Raw genomic sequence first — 17,242 nt, 5'->3', positions numbered from 1 at the left:
CTAGACTAACAAATGGTCAATAGTTGAAACCATGTACTAGAAGGACCAGAGTGAATATTATCTGGTATTAGTGCTAGTAAACGATGTCCACTGAAGTCAGTCCTCCGGAGCACCAATCATCTGTCCTCCCCCAGGGACCTCACGGATGAGGCTTCGTCTAACAATAAGATTGGTCTTCCTTCTCTTCTTGGGCTTAGCACTATCTATGCCAGAATCTTGGTTATTTAGATATTGGTGATTTGTACCATAACGCTGATGAAAATAGTGTTGTAGAAGTCAACATGCATTTGTGTTGATTGTTTACTTTTGGAGGATGTGTGGTGGCGTACACTTCCCCTCTCCTTTTTTGTTTTGGGTTATCTGTTAGTCACTGGCATAGGAGCCATTGCCTCATTCTGCTTGCGTTTGACCCTATGCTCTTTCCTATCTTGGGTTAGATTCAGGCAGTGAAGAAATCTTACTGTCACTGCCTGCTCATTTCTTTAAAGTTTTTGTCAGGCATCACTGCATTCAGGCTATAATCCAATGCAAAAGGCGTTTTTGTGGAGCACTCTTATACACCAAAGAAATGAAACTTCATGACAAAGATTTCTTTGGCATGCTCCTCATATTCAGTCATTCCAAGCACCAATGCTGAAGTTTCCCAGTCATAGTTGCGGGTGTACAGCTGACAGATGTTGTGTTCTGTATGTCACAGTTTCTCTGGCGAGGAATAGGGTGTCATTCAGACAGCCTTTGTATGCTGCCTGCCCTCCCAGATATATTTTTCCTCTGCCCCACATAATCTTACAGCACGTATATATCTATGCCAAACAATCCTCCCCACACACCTAGGCACTGCTCTCACAGCTGAACACCATGAACCTGGGTCAGCTTCCTCTTGAGCTGCAGTTGTTTCTAGAGGGATTTCGGCAGATTCATCTAGCTCTCTGGGTTCTTTGAAATGTTTGGTTTCAGCTGTGGGATCAGAATGGATTTCCTAACCTCACCATTTTTTTTTTTTTTTTTAAATCAAAATGTTTGTTCTTTTCTGATACGAGAAAGAGAATTTGTGTCGGCATGTGACACAAAGTTTGTACTGGCTTGTAGTTAGCTGTTTGGAAAATGTATTCAATGCTCAATATTTAACCCACATAGAACATCAGAGCCTATACAGTTTGTGGCAACTAAGGGCCATGACTAGATGTCAGTCTTCGTTATTGAGTAGTTACTTGAAGACAACTGCTGATTAATAAAGTATATTTGACCTCCGGACTGTTCTTCAGGGAACCATTTTATTGATAGGCCTTGGACTTTGACGAAACTGTTGCTAAGTACAGGGCCTTGATTCGCACACATACTTTAACAATCATTGTGTAGTCTGCGCCCAGTTTTGTTGCAACATACTTTTCTTTAGCTGCCATCTCTTCCTAAGTGTTGGCAATCACCCACCACCACTGGTTGCCCCCTACCGTATCCTCATCCATTTGGACTTCAGGCGCTTGTATTTGCGCGAAGGTAACTCCTGAGCTCCTCAGCGTAAAGTAAGACACCTCCTCGACATAAGTATTTGATTGTTCCCCTCTGCATACCTGTGCATGTTCCCCATATAAAAATAATTTGGCCCTATAGTACAGAAACCAGCCATTGCTTTTTTGCTTAGGGGAGTGTCAAGCCACACGAATTATTGACTAGGGAGGGCATGCCTTGTATTAGCAGGAGCAGGGCATGGTGGCACTTCATAAGAGAGCATGTGTAATTGTGTTCTGTAGTGTAAAGTAGTTGAAAGTAGCTTTAAGCATACTATATCTGTTCAGGTTCATAACCTAAGGTCAGTTATATTCTAGAGATTTTTGATTTTCTCTTTGTGTGTTATCTTTACTGTGTATGGTTTGGGTAGTGGATTAAAATATTTAATTTACAATGTTAATACCGGTGACTGGACGTAGTTATAGATTTTCGTGAAAACTATTAAGCTGTTTAAGTGCTAACTCTCACTCCACCTTCTGTAGAGCTTGAACTACGAATGGTCGACACTACTGCGATAGGTCATCTAAGGATCCTATGGAGTCTTTCTGTTTTATTGTATCCTGTATCCAAACCAATGGGTATGCATGAAGTGCCGACGTGGAGCTCGGTGCTCGCTTCCAGGTTTTGGAAAACTGCCTGACAGTAATCATCAACAGTAACCAGATACACCCTAATACTTACAGCGAAGTGAAATCCCAGACTTGAGGCAACTCCTGTGAGTTCTTCAAAGTAATCCACAGGAAATTCATAAATGAGGAAGTTCACAGCAGACAACACGAAGACTACAAGGTTAACGCCAGAAGTAATATGTTGAGGTTATCCTGGTCTGAGATTGATAGCAAAGGTATCATGACTGCACCAAGGAACCCTTAGGGGTAAAAAAAAAAAAAAAAAAGGTAGCGTAACAACAATGTGACACACCAGTAGGACTATTTAACCCCTTCGCTGCTGCGGACATTCCGCTGCAGCGCTGGGGGGGGCAGGGGGGCAGCGCGGTGGGCCTGTGCTCATGACGGAGCCGCTCCGTCATGAGCCACAGTTGAGCTGTGCTCATGACGGAACGGTTCCGTCATGACTCCGCCCATTTGCGTTGTCCCCTCGCACAGGCGGGGAAACAGCGCCGCGCAGGCGGAACGGCCGCCAACAGGATTGTCATGACGGAACCGTTCCGTCATGAGCACACGCCAACCGTGGCTCATGACGGAACGGTTCCGTCATGAGCAGGGAAGGGGTTAAATGAGAAGGGAAATAACCATACGGTAACCCATGAACCTTATTTGTCCAAAGAAGCAAATCCTAGCATGTGAGCAGTGTTTCATGTAGTCCATGACGCAAAGTCCAGTCTGCCTTCTTACCATTGATGCACATCATCTGAGGGTCTGCCCACTCAATACAAATTCACCTCTTTAGTGTTTCTGCTTGCTGACATCTGGCTCATTTCAGAAGTGTCTCCTCTGCTTATTGGAACGCTGTCCTACTACATTCATAGTGACTCGCTGTGCACCAGTAGGCTGGGCAGCTGCAGCAGGTAGTGGTTTGTGTGGTGCCACTACATGGCTCTATAGCAAGTAGCTCCGTTATTGTCATGAGTTGTCCTACACTTCTCAGTGCCCCACACCACACGGACACACTTTCCGAGTTCGTTTATAGGCGGAAGCACTTCCTGACGGTCAGGTCAGTTAGTTGTGTACACTTGTTCAGCAGCATCTGGTTATAATTACTTTCTTAACTGTTATAGGCGCTGTAAGGGTGCAACTTCTTTTTTTTATCAAAAGGCTTCTGAAGTTGTACCTTGTGTATAATTATTGATTATAATGTGCATGTTGTGTGTTACTTATCACATGTTGGATTACTCTTGGGGCTTGGTGAGGATTAGATTAACACATATATACACATGTAAACGCCATAGAATCTAAAGAATGTGCGTGCTTTTTTTAAATATCCCTGTATACTTTCATATAAGTTGTATGTGATTTAAGAAAAAAAAGAAATTGACTGAAAAAAATAAATTGAAGTTATCGTTGTCTTTAGTTATAATACCTTAATGTAGGCCGTGCACAGTGGGGGTTGGCCACCTGCAACCAGGACCTGTGGCCCATGCACTGCAGGGTCTGCCCAGAAAGCCAGGTCCTGTAGCCAGCCTCTACTGTATACGGGCAAAGGCTGTTCACAGTGTGGTAAGTATACTTTCGTAGAACTTGAATATAGTATATAACCAAAACAAAATCGCAGAAAAATCCAGATTAAAGATGTGTTGTCTAGCTTTGATTATAATGCCTTTGGTTACGAATTAAAAAAAAATTATGGCTAGTTTTCCAATCCATAACTCATACAAGAGGCATGCAAACCATAACATGTACTACAAATTCAGTGTGTATGGCATCACAGCATTCATACGAATAAGTAACCTCACCTAATGTAATTAAACTACATACTTCACGCCAACATATACCACATTAATAGTCTTGTCAGTAATATGGTTTAGGTTTTTTTTCTAACCATACCTTAATGTATTATGACTAAAGCTAACAATAAATATCTCTAACCTTTTAGTTGTTTTCAGGGAATAAAGGAACACACTGTCCAGTGCCCCCATCTTCATATGAAATATTTTTTTTCTTGGATTGCCCTTCAAAAATGTTTGAGGGGAATTCTTTCACCCCCCCCCCCACCCCCCCGGCAGCGTGCATGCGCTGCTTTAAGAGATGACCTTTCGAAATCGGTCTGCTCCTTTTCAAGCACACTCGTGCTGGTGCTGGCATCCACCTTGCGGGAGCGAGCAGCGGCGCGCATGGTAATTGAAAACACATGGCTCTCGCGCCGCCGCTGCTCGCTCCCGAGTGCATTTGCCTGCTCCTTTTTTTTTCTTCTTTTTCTCCACTGGGCGATTACAAGAGGCACCGGAGAGTCTTCCTTCTCGATGCAGGCAGGATGCGGTGTATACTCCTGTGTACAAGGGGCAGGAGGCTGCTTCCGTGCCAAGTCGTCTCTCTTTGCTAGGTGTCCACAGGGGGCTAGCTTTGGTTCACCTGGCTTTTACTAAGCTGCTGTTTAAGGCGATCAGAAGGCGCAAACTACATTAAAAAAACATGTCTGTCCCCATGTACTCGTACAGCTCTCGCTAGTGCTCTGCTGACATCTCTTGCCTCTGAGATGCGGACTACCCACAGAAATTAAGCTGACTTTGCCAGGATGGAAAGTATACAATATGTTTTTTTCCCGTGTCAAGTGGACTTCATTCCTGGCCAGGGTCCCTCCGATGCTCCTTGCTGGTAAACATCCAGTGGGGAACGGATAGTTGTGTGTTCTGAGCTTTCAGTGTTTTATCGTTTCCAAGAAGTTGTGCTTCACGCGGTTACGCTTGAGGTCGCAGATGCATGATTTAGTTTTCCCTGAATAGTTTCAGACTGATTAAAAATAGTCGGTTGCAGAAAGGAGCCATTGTTACTAAGCAGCAATCTCCCTCCAAGACCGGATGCTGAGATAAACGAGAAGCCTCGCTGTGAATTAGTGTATCCCAAAAGCCATAGAGCTCTTGACCTATGTTCAGTGGTGAAACAAGGCTGTCATGGTGGGTTGGGCCCTAATGAAAGTGAAGGAAACAGGACCCATCCCAATGGCTAGGTAGTGAAAAAAGGCCGACACTGAGCTTCAGTGGTCCTGCACGCCCCTTGCTATAGTCCTGTTCCAATCTCTTCATTCCCCCACCACTGCATCACTCCTCGAATAACTCCAGCTCCTCCTCCTGTTTCTTGTCCTCTGTATCACGCTACCTTTCACTCTCCCCACTCTTTCTACCTCTCCACTTTCTCTCTGCCTCTTATTTGCTATTGATGGTTATAATTCCCAAGTCCCCACTCCATTTTTTCCTGCATCCATCAGCACCTTTCTGTCCCCTGTATTGCTTGACCTTCCACACCTCTTCCCTATTCCTCTCTTTTCCTTACCTCCTTCCATGCATATCTCCACTCTACCGTCCTGTAGCCTCTACTGTATTTTGTCACTTTTTATGTTTCACCTCCCCATTCCCACCTGTACCTCTTCATTCTGGTCCGCAGCACCCTTCTCTTTTTTTCTAATTCATCAGTCTAGTACCTTTACCTCCCTTTCCTTCTCTTAGCGTTCCTATGTGCCCCATTTTACCCAGTATCTTGGTCTTCATATTTATGTCGCTGCTTTGCTCCTTTTGCTCTCTCCTGTATGTTTCCATCCACCTGTATCTAGCTTCTTTACACCTTTTACTCTGCGCCACATTTCTGCATTCATCTCCATCGAGCTGCTTTACACCTGCTCTCTCCACTCACCCCTGCATCTTCCTATCCATCTGTATCTAGCTTCTTTACACCTTTTACTCTGCGCCGCATTTCGTTATCCATCTCCATCGAGCTGCTTTAGACCTGCTCTCTTCACTCACTCCTTCATCTTGCTATCCATCTGTATATAGTTATCTTCTGTCGTTAGCTCTCTCCCCTAGATACCGTATTTCATCTGTATTTTGCTACTTTACGCTCTCCCATATAGCCTGGTATCCGTCTGTATCTAGCAGTTTTAAATAGTTTGCTCTCGACCACTCACCTATCTAATTCTCCATATGTTTCCCGCTACTTTCCGCCTTCCGTTCTCCGGCACTCACCATTTATGGCACTACCCATCTGCATCGAGCCGCTTTACACATTTTGCTTTTCTCCTCTATCCCCTGTATCTCAGTAACCACTTCTATCTAGCCGCTTTACACCTTTGACTCTCTCCCACATCCCCCTGTAGTCCTCTTACCTTTCTTACAATTCCCCAAGTAGCTTTAATATAACATAACACATGTTGTTAAAGAGCAGGTTCACCCAAGCCTTGGATCTATTGGCACTAGAATAACATGTTTATTGTTACTAAATAGTACTCATTTTATGGACCTTGGAAGGATGAAAGGCTAAGTGGACCCGCCGGGATCTAAATCTATGATCATGAGGTCAAACAGATCCCTGGAGTAATATGCATTAGCTCACTGAGCCACTGACTCGATCTTACATCCATTCTTGTACATCTTCACTTTCTCCTCCTCGCTCTACATTTGTATCCCACTTTCTATTTTTCAAACTCTTCACACTCTCCTCTGTATATTTTTGCTCTTCTTCCCATTTTACCATTCACACCTCTATCTTACTAGTAATTTTTCTCTACTCTCACCTCATCTGTTTTCATTGTGTGTGTGTGTGTGTGTGTGTGTGTGTGTGTGTGTGTGTGTGTATATATATATATATATATATATATATATATGTATGTATATATATATATATTACCTACTGGCGGTCGCCAGTAGGTAGTTATAGTTAGGACCCCTTTTCCATAGGAAAACCTCAACATTCTATTTTGAATAACTTTGGCGCCGGTCGATGAATCCTCGCGAATTTCTCAAAATAGGTGGGGCGCTACGCTCCGCTCCTACCCTGAAAGTCTCGGGGGGGGATCCGTCAAGCGGGGGCTGAGATAAAAGGGGGGTCCCAAAACGCGTTTTCCCCATGCATTTTTCCATAGGACCTTTAGAACGAGCTACAGCCCGAACGGCTGAACAGAATTACTCGAAATTTGGCAGAGAGGTAGTCCCTAGGTCAAGGAAGTGCCTTTTGTAGGTTTGGTGTAAATCTGTTCAGTAGATTCTGAGAAAATAGCTTTAAATCCATATATATATCTGAGCCCGCTTACGGTACGCTTACCGTACGCTTACCGTAAGCGTACGGTGGCGTGCGCGAGCGCAATTCTGATTGGCTCTTAGATCTTAGTAAACATTCGAATCGGCCGAAACCAGGAAGCGGCGGCCGCCATTTTGTGTATTTCACTCAGAAAAAAAAGAGTGAAAACAAGAAAAGGGGGCAATGAGGAGAGTTACAGACCCCCTTACATTTGTGAGGGGGTCAAAGAAGGACAGAAAAGTACAAAGAAAACATTTATTGATTTTAAAAAAAATCACGGGGTACGCGTACGGTAAGCTTACGGTAAGCGTACGGTAGAAAAAAAAAAAAAAATGAAAATCAGATTTAAGTGTTTAGATATTAGGGGGCTCTAAAAAGAGCCGTTGTGTTTATGAAATGATTTTTTAGTGGTACCTACAAGTAAGTACCGATGCAGAGTCTAAGGTTCAAGAGGAAGACTCTGTTCCCTTCATCATTGAAGTGCACACCATCTCCTCTATAAATGTCTTGCATGTCATAACGCAAGTTGTTGTGGTAAATGGCACCCATACCATAGTCACGGAGGAAAGCAGAAACAGATTTGTTGACGTGCTTTCTTGCTTTGTCATCGCACCGCGTGCCCACCGTGCGTGCACGGCACTAACTGCGTAAAGTGGGCGCGCGGTGCACGAAGCGCACCGCGTGCTCACTGCGCGCACGGAACGAACTGCGTTAAGTGGGCGCGCACGCCACGAATGGCGTAAAGTAACTTAGCATTTAAAAAACCGTACAAATTCACTGAAAAAAACATAGGTTTCACACACGTTATAGTTAGGAATTAGCATTTAAAAAACCTTGCAAATTCACTGAAAAAACCATAGGTTTCACACATGTTATAGTTAGCGGAAATTTTACTGATAAAAAACCAATGAAATTCCCCCATTATAGTTAGTGCAGGCAACTATAACTCACGCGACCGCAATCTTCTGCTGATGACATATGTGTCTTTATGAAAAAAAAATATTTGTAATATATGTATAGCTAAAAATGTATGGAAGAAGACATGGGCAAATAAGTGTCTAAATACAGTATTAGCATCAGCAGAGGATTGCGGTCGCGTGAGTTATAGTTGCCTGCACTAACTATAACGGGGGAATTTCATTGGTTTTTTATCAGTAAAATTTCCGCTAACTATAACATGTGTGAAACCTATGGTTTTTTCAGTGAATATATATATATACACAGCTCCAAAGGTTGTCCACCAGGTGAGTAGCACTCGATCAGCAGCTTTATTTATGATAGGCAGGGACGAGGATCCACTTGTAGAAGTCGCTCCGTTATGGAGTTTCTTGGCGCGTTTCGAAGCTCCATATGCTTCTCTTCAGAGGCTTGAACAGAGACGTTGTGTGCAAACGTTGTACCCACTTCGCCATTTTCATATTGCACACCCACCAATGGGAAGCTCGAATGAGACTGTGCATTGTGGGAAATGTGGTCCGGATATCACACACATCTTGTCCTATATGGACCCTGCAAGTGGACTCGTCCTCAATCCTGTTTGCCGCTGCTGGCCCACATTGCCAACATGATAGTTACCATGTCGGGTGGCCCCCATAACATTACGGGGTGGTGCACACCCTGCGACAGGACGGCCGCGTATTACATTCTGCTCCAAAGTTGTCCACCAGGTGAGTAGCATTCGATCAGCAGCTTTATTTATGATTGGCAGGGACGAGGATCCGATTGTAGAAGCCGCTCTGTAATGGAATTGCCTGATGCGTTTCGAAGCTCCATATGCTTCTCTTCAGAGGTTTGAACTTCGCCATTTTCATATTGCACACCCACAATGCACAGTCTCATTCGAGCTTCCCATTGGTGGGTGTGCAATACGAAAATGGCGAAGTGGGTTCAGCGTTTGCACACACCGTCTCCGTTCAAGCCTCTGAAGAGAAGCATATGGAACGCGTCAGGCAATTCCATTACGGAGCGGCTTCTGCAAGTGGATCCTCGTCCCTGCCTATCATAAACAAAGCTGCTGATTGAGTGCTACTCACCAGGTCGACAACCTTTGGAGCAGCACACACACGCGAACACACACACGCGAACACACACACATTCCACGCCAGAGACCTCTTTCTACCCTGCCACTCCTCTGAGGCTAAACTAAAGCTGTCCAGCGCCAAGAGCCAGGCGGGCAGCCCTCGGAGCGCATGGCTTTGTCGTTTACAAGACCTCCTCTCAAGAAGCTGCTTAGGAAAGGGGGAGGGGCTCACAATTTCCAACTGATCTCTCGACCCTCCTCAGTAACTTCCACCCATCCTCCTCTCCCTACCTCTGCTCTCTCCCACTCCTGTATCTGCATCTCTGCTCCTTTGCACCAGCCCCCCACTCTTCACCTCCGCTTAGTGCTCCCCTCTACACGTCACCCTCCACCGTCCTCCTCTCACGTAGCTGTATTTTCATATTTGGGATTCGTACATACATTCCTGTGGTATACTGTACATTTTAGTTTTGTGAATACACTTTATAACTTTTTATTTTCCACATATGATGTGATATACAACACTGCTGCATGCTCCAAACATGTGTGATGTTTTATATTGGGGATTGCCTTCTCTCTCGCTTTTGGGACCTTATAAGTATTGGACCTTATAAGTATTTAGTTATGCAACACAATATCCTTGGTGCAACAACTTCAACCGTTGCATGGCTACACTTATAAGGTCCCAAAGGCGAGATCTATTGGCTATGCCAATGCTTGTTTAACCTAGCATTACTCCTGACGCCAATCCACTTATCTAAACCAATAACGTAACCATCAAATAATAACTTTTTGTTTTGTTTTAATATAATGGTGTTTCTAGAAAGGTCTGTCCTTTAAGTTTAGATTTAAATGCATGTCTCCAAATGCCCTCACCCCCCCCAAGTCGGGGTTGCCGTGTATTGAGTTGCTTAATTGGCCTCTCAGTTTTAAGTTTTCAGTTATGTACTGATGAACTGGATCAGTGAGGCATGAAAATCACCGTTTAGACTGAATGACATTTGTTTTTGTCTGATCGAGAATGGAAAGCTGATTTTCGAACATTGCAAGATTCGGACAACAGATGCAAACGGTGTAGTGGTTTCGCTTTCGTATTAGACGTGATTGATGTTAATTGTGGAGGTTGTACTGTGTGTGTATTGAGAATGTGAGGTACTTCTTTATCGTATACAATCTGCCACGAAAGGCTCTTCTATAGTGGCCCAGTGCTCAGGATGCGAGTGCACTGAAACTTCTTCTCATATTCCGTCTTAAGTGAAGTACGTGGTTAATGGATTAGGTCGATTTGAGAAATTGTAACTTCTATATCGTGTGCAAAAGTGTTTTTATAACAAGCTTGTTCCAAACATTTTGTCTGAGTCTGAGCCTAAATGAAAATAATGGCACAGCTGCGTGTCTCAGGCGCCCCCTTTTGTTGAAGTTCTACATTCGTCGCAGCCCTCAGGACTAAATTTACAAATGCATTATAGCTGGCTGGTACGCGAGTGTGTGTTGTTTTGACCCATAGCTCCCACCAGCCGTGAAAGGTTAGACCACGAGTGTATTTGTTTTTAGGTCTTGCTAGAGCTAGCGCATGCGCTGGTCTGGCGAGACCTTTAGTAACTGGCTTTTTGAGTGCTACCAAAAGACTTAATCCGGCCACCGGCGAGCGGTTACGCGCGCGGGTTTATGAGCACAGGCGCCATCTCGCGGGCACCCTTACAGTCGCGATTACTTTAACGACGCTGCCATCTGCCTTTCCTCGCTCCGCTTCTCCCACACCACAGAACGCGTCCCCTTTCACGGCCACGCGGTCCATTATTTTATGGCCGCGCGGCCAATGCTTGTTCACTTTCACTTTAAAACGCATGGATCGGCTGAAGGTCAAGAGGCCGCTGGCACTTTTCCTTCTAGTGGTGCCCAGCACTAGTGGGACCAATACTTCCTACAGTGCTTACAACAATGTGCACAGATGTGCCGTTGATTCTGTGGGTATATTTCGACTCTGGTACACAAACACCACAATTTCTAGGCGTGCTATTACCTACGCAATCATTTATTTACACACAAACCGAAGCGCGCACACTGCTCCCGCCATCGCCTGTGTTTGTTTTCTTGTGCACTTTATTCTTTTTCTATAGCCATGCTTGGGTTTTTGTGTACACATGTTTTGGACCGTTTATGGCAGTTTGTCAGCCTGTTTTATGGTCTGCTGGGGCCAGTTTTGTTTCCTGTCTGCAGCAATCACAATCCATACATTCTTTCCATACATCGCAAAACACTTGTACAGAGTTTATATCCAATTATAGAACTGCCCCAATTTGAAAACATGGGCCATTTCTTAGGTATTTAACCTCTTCAGTGCCCATGACGAGATAGTCTCGTCATGGAGCACGGTTGCGCTGTGCCCATGACGAGACTATCTCGTCATGAACCCCACCCACTAGTGCAACGCCCGGCACAGGAGGGGGAAAGGGCGTGGCACTGAAGGGGTTAATAATAATTGGGCCCATTGGTGCGTGGACATGGTATTCCCAGTCCCAGCCAGAACTTGGTGCACACACTTGTGTGTTTCTGTCACGTATTTTATACTGAACAATATATTCCTAAGCATACATTAGTGCCTGTCATGAGAAATTTACTAACGTATACAGCAGTGAGTGTACAATGATGTGATTGGTCTGCTGTGCATCCTGCCATGGTCACAGTTAAAATATAAACATTTATTTTCGTACTAGTTAGGCAATTTATTTTACAATGGAGAATTTCTCCAACTAAGTGGCGCGCGGGCCTAATGAAATCTGCGGTCCTCTTGCATCTAGTTAAAGGGGCCCCATAGGTTTATTGGTGAATAATTTCCAGAACCTCGCGCGCTCAGAGAGGCATGCTACTGCAAGTGTGTCAGTAACGCACATCTAGGGTTTCCTTGGGCCTAAAGTTCCTCTCTCTGAAGTTCATATCCAGTGACCCTATAACTTACCTTTCAGCTGACAAGAAACGGCTGTAAATGTGAAACTAAAACTAAACTGCAAATACATAACGAAACCAGTGCTTCGTCAAGAATAAAACAAATAGGTGCAGACGAAAAAAGCTAACAAACCTTGACAGAGGGAGCAGCACACACAGAACTCCTCCCAGGTGACACAGATGCTTTTTCAAACAAGCATTGGCATAGCCAATAGGTCTCGCCTTTGGGACCTTAGAAGCGTTTAGACATGCAACAGTTGATGTTGTTGCACCAAGGATACTGTACTGCATAACTAAATACTTATAAGGTTCCAAAGGCGAGACCTATTGGCTATGCCAATGCTTGGTATAGTTTATAGATGTTGTGATGGCCCTTTTAGGAGAAGCTGTTTGTCCTTCGTAAAAATAGGAGAGTCGACTCAGGCATGTAGTCAGTGGCGTTGTCACAGCTTTTCATGCCTTAAATTTGAAAGAAGTCCCATCCCTCTGGGGTGCCCCTTTACTAAGAAGTGGAGCTCTTTCAACCTGTAGCTATAACTAAAGGCACACCGATGCTCATGCAGTGCTAGCAATGGTTTGTTTTTTCTGGCTTTCTGGTATATTTTTTTTTTACTGTTCTTTTTATTGGCATTTGCGTGGTGCATGTCTACCATTGGAATGGGGCTTGGATACTTTTTTAGGCTCCCTTGCACTGATCTGCAGTGGACCCCTCTTTATCTTCTGCTTGTTCTACATATAGATATTCATACTCGTTTCTATGCTATGTGATGAAAACAAATGGACAAGATTGGTGAGGAAAATTTGAGGGCGGGGGGCGGGGCGGATACTTGTTGGTTGTGCTGTTCACTTCCAGTATTTGTTTCTGGTTAGAAAGCTTTTTGCAGCTTTTTTTTTAAATTGTTTATTTTCTGTAGTTACACAAACACTTAACATACAGAATGTCATCTCACTAATACCTCATTTGCGTATCACATTCTCTTAAGAGACTTAAGGATAGTTTCATACCGGCATTTTATTTTGTACTTGTTTTATTTGGCATCCCACATCAGTTAAACGTTCTAGCCAGGATAACAAGCATTGGCATAGCCAATAGGTCTCGCCTTTGGGACCTATAGTTATCCAACACAATATCCTTGGTGCAACAACATTAATTGCATTAACTGTTGCATGGCTAAACACTTATAAGGTCCCAAAGGCGAGACCTATTGGCTATGCCAATGCTTGTTATCCTTTCCATTTCCCTTTCGGAGCCCCTTTGTGTGTTTAGTTGACATTAGTAGTTTAATGCCCGTCCCATCATCTGTGCACGACCTTGCTTCTTGAGATGGAGTGACTTGTGAGAGCTCGCCATTTAACGACGTATTGGTTCCGTATAATAGTCTTTACGAATATGTCGACGTCATTCATTCATATTTAACACAACTTTCTTAATGTGGCCCCTGATGCTCTTACTGTCCGTTTCCTTGCGGTTGCCTTTTTTCACCGAGACCGGTTTGCCTCTCTTCTCTCCTCTCCAGTGATCGTGGGCCCTTATGGCTTGAATGGCACCCTAACAGGCCACGCCTACAAGATGTCGGACCCTGCCACCAGGAAACTCATAGAGGAATGGCAGTATTTCTACCCCAACGTGCTGAAAAAGAAACAAGGAGCCAAGAAGGAAGATGAACTCTCTTATGACGATGACTTCCCAGTGGCTGTTGAGGTTATTGTGGGTAAGTTATTGTTTTAGATTTAAAGGAGCTTTGTTTTAATTAAAGTAATTTAGAATAACATGCAAGTGCAAACGTACTTAGAATTAACGTCTAAAGCAAAAACACATTGCTGAAAACAGGCTATTGACAGGAAAGTCTTATCACAGAAGCTGACGTTTTATCAGTCACTGGCAGTAGGGTTGAATTAATTAATAATTAAAAAGACTTTAAAATATCAAAGCTTTATTCTGACCAGAAGCTCAGGGAAATAAAGCAAAAGACATTTTTGATCTTGATAGCTTGTACAAAATAGCACGAGCGATATCCTGCTTGGGTTGGAGTCCACAAAATCATTACACTTTTTTTTTTTTTTTTATCAATCTGTTTATTCAACATAAAGAAACTTGGTCATATTATACAGTTCCATTTGGTTACCTCACAAGGAATACGTGCATCAGTGTATACATATGTCAATACATATTGTTCGGAATAGCAGGCGATGTTACTTTACATACATTATGTTTCACACTGTACAGTGGTCTTCTGGGGAAGAAACAACTGGTGGTTCACATATCCCCCCCCGGTACACATTCCACTTTGTCCAGATCGATAACCATTTTTTGGGGCTTCCCCGTGCAACATATACAGTTTTCTCCCGGACCATGCACCAGTCCATGTCATCTTTCCATTTCTTTAAAGTGGGAGGTGCAGCGGCCCCCCACAGCTGCGCTATATTGCGCTTGGCCACCGTCTGCCCCAGTGTGACCCACAACCTCCCATGTATAGGTAAATCTGTGGGCTCCCAAACATTCAGAAGGCATCTCTTTGCCTCAGGTAACACGGGCACCCCCCACACCACACTCAATACTTTCAACACGCACCTCCAGAAACTATGAATGACTGGGCACTCCCAGAGCACATGTAGGAATGTGCCCTGCATTCCACAGCCCCTTCTGCAAAGCCCGTCCATACTACTCCCCATGTGGATCAGTTGGGTCCCTGATAGGTTGACTCTGTGTAAAATCTTCAGCTGTATTAATTTCAACTTTGCAGAAATAGCCACCTCCTTGGGCGAGGCGAGTGCCTCCTGCCATTCCTCGTCATCCACCTCCAAACCGTCTCTTACCCACTTCTCCCTGAGTGCTGCAAGGGGATCAGGAGTGTGGTGAATGATCTTTTTGTACGTGAGAGATATACATTTTTCGGGCAAATGCCCGTCTAGCAACCTATCTTTGAGTGGTGATGCCTCCGGGAGCGTCGTGCCGGCGCATATGGAGGTCTGCAGGGCATGCCTGATTTGCGTATAACGGAAGCGTTCTGACGCCGCCATTTCGTACGACTGTTGCAGTGTGTCAAATGGCACCACACCCTCCCTCCCCCACAGGTCCCTGATGTGTGAGATGCCGATGAGATCCCACTTTGCAAACCCTTTCGTTCGTCCCAATGTACCCAGCCGCTCCGTATCCCACAGCGGGGTTGCCATTGTAAGTTTATTGGCCCATCCCAGGGCTTTAGTTGCCACATGCCAGACCTGGACCGCGTGTTTAGTGGGGCCTGTGAGTGGGAATTTGGTTGGTCTAGAATATAGGGATCTCGTGAAGTCGCCCCCCGGCAGTAACCACCTATCCATTCCGTATGCCGGGTTATCTCCATTGCCATACTGGCATTGGTTTATTGCGGCCAGGTGTGCTGCCCAGTAATACTTCCTGATGTCAGGGAGGGCTATACCCCCGTCATACCATCCGAGTGTGAGCTTGCCTAGCGCAATTCTGGGTCTACCGTCCCACAACAAGTCTCTCTGTAAAGACTCGACCTCTCTAAAAAATGTTGGCGGCACAGCATCTGGATAGTTTTGTAGAACGTATAAGAATCTAGGCAAGGCCATCATTTTGAAGAGCGCCGCTCTCCCAAGTAAGGATATGGGCAACTTCTTCCAGACCTCCACGTCTCTCCTGAGCCTTTGCAATGGGGTAATCCGGTTTTGGTCATATCGTTTCCTAACATCAGTGATTATGAATATCCCCAAGTATCGGAAACCGTCTTCCACAATCTGAATCGTGCAGTCTCTCGGGAGGGAGGGGGCCGGTCCGTGGAGCATGTAGATCACTGAATTGCTCCAGTTAATACGAAACCCTGAGTTTCTTCCGAAACTGGCGAAAATGTCTAGAATCACTCTGAGGGAACGGGCAGGTGATGCCAGATAAAGCAGTATGTCGTCTGCATATAACGATATCCTGTCCTCCCATCCTTCAGTCCACTTGAGGCCACGGATGGTCACAGTTTTACGTATCCACGCCGCAAGGGGCTCCAGCGATAGCGCGAATAGCAACGGCGACAACGGGAAGCCCTGCCTCGTACCTCTGCTGAGTGGAAAGACCTCAGAAGTCTTGTTGTTTACCGACACTGTCGCCAGTGGCTCGGAGTATAAGAGGCGCACCCATCCCAGAAACTTGGGTCCGAAACCTAATTTCTTGAGCACCGCAAATAGGTATGCCCATTCGAGTGTGTTGAACGCCATGGCTGCATCCAATGACACCACCATAGCATCCTCCTGGATTCCAGGGCAGCGCCCCAGGACTCCGTGAAGTCGCCTGAGGTTGAGTGCGGTGTTGCGATGAGGCATGAATCCCGACTGGTCCGGGTGCACTAGCTTTGTGATAACTGTACGAAGTCTGTTGGCTAAGACTTTAGCCAGTATTTTGGGCTCCGCGTTGAGGAGCGAAATGGGTCTGTACGAGGAGCACTCCGTTTTCGGCTTCCCTGGTTTGGGAATTGCCACAAGAGTGGCTATGCGCTGGTCCCGAGGCAGGATCCCCTGTTCATGACTTTCGTTATACATTGCCTTCAGAAATGGCGCTATCCTATCTGGTTTAAGCTTGTATAGCTCAACAGGGAGGCCGTTGGGCCCCAGTGCCTTACCCCCTTTGAGGTCACCTATTGCTTTGGTGAGCTCTTCTGACGTAAGATCATCTTCCATTTGATCTCGTTCCTGATCTGTCAGGATGGGCAACTGAATGTCGGTCAAGAAGGCAGCAGAGTCGTCCTCCGTGAGGTCCGACTGCCTCCTATACACCTGTTCAAAGTGCAAGGCCAGTTCGTTCACTATGTCACCCGGTTCAGTCAGGAGCCTCCCCGAAGTGCTCATGAGTTCGGGCACCACCCGTTGTTCCCTTTCTTTCCTATCCAGCCAAGCTATGAGTTTGCCCGCCTTGTCGCCCTGATCGTATATGTGCCCATCCCTATCGCGTGCCAAAGTTTTTGCCGCCTCTGTAGCGATGTCCTTATATTCTGCGGCCCTAAGTTGCAATTGGTGTGTACTATCCTCATCCGGGCCCCGGCCGATTCTCTCCTCAATTTGTTTGATCGCGTTCTCTATCTCTGTCAGTTGTTTT

The 17,242-nt window shown here is 45.2% G+C and overlaps 1 protein-coding gene across 2 annotated transcripts in view; it reads left to right on the top strand.

Moving 5' to 3' along the window:
* The window catches only part of MED13L (mediator complex subunit 13L), a 964,037-nt gene that overhangs the window by 599,580 nt on the left and 347,215 nt on the right, over positions 1 to 17,242 (top strand). For both annotated transcript variants that reach the window (XM_085634904.1, XM_085634903.1), the window contains exon 6: positions 13,677 to 13,871. In XM_085634904.1, coding sequence (XP_085491030.1) covers positions 13,677 to 13,871 — 195 coding nt within the window. The remainder of the gene's footprint in view (positions 1 to 13,676; positions 13,872 to 17,242) is intronic.

This window comes from Triturus cristatus, chromosome 11 (genome assembly GCF_964204655.1).
Source record: "Triturus cristatus chromosome 11, aTriCri1.1, whole genome shotgun sequence".
In the NCBI taxonomy this organism is placed as follows: Eukaryota; Metazoa; Chordata; class Amphibia; order Caudata; family Salamandridae; genus Triturus; species Triturus cristatus.
This window is presented reverse-complemented; position numbering and strand designations above follow the sequence as displayed.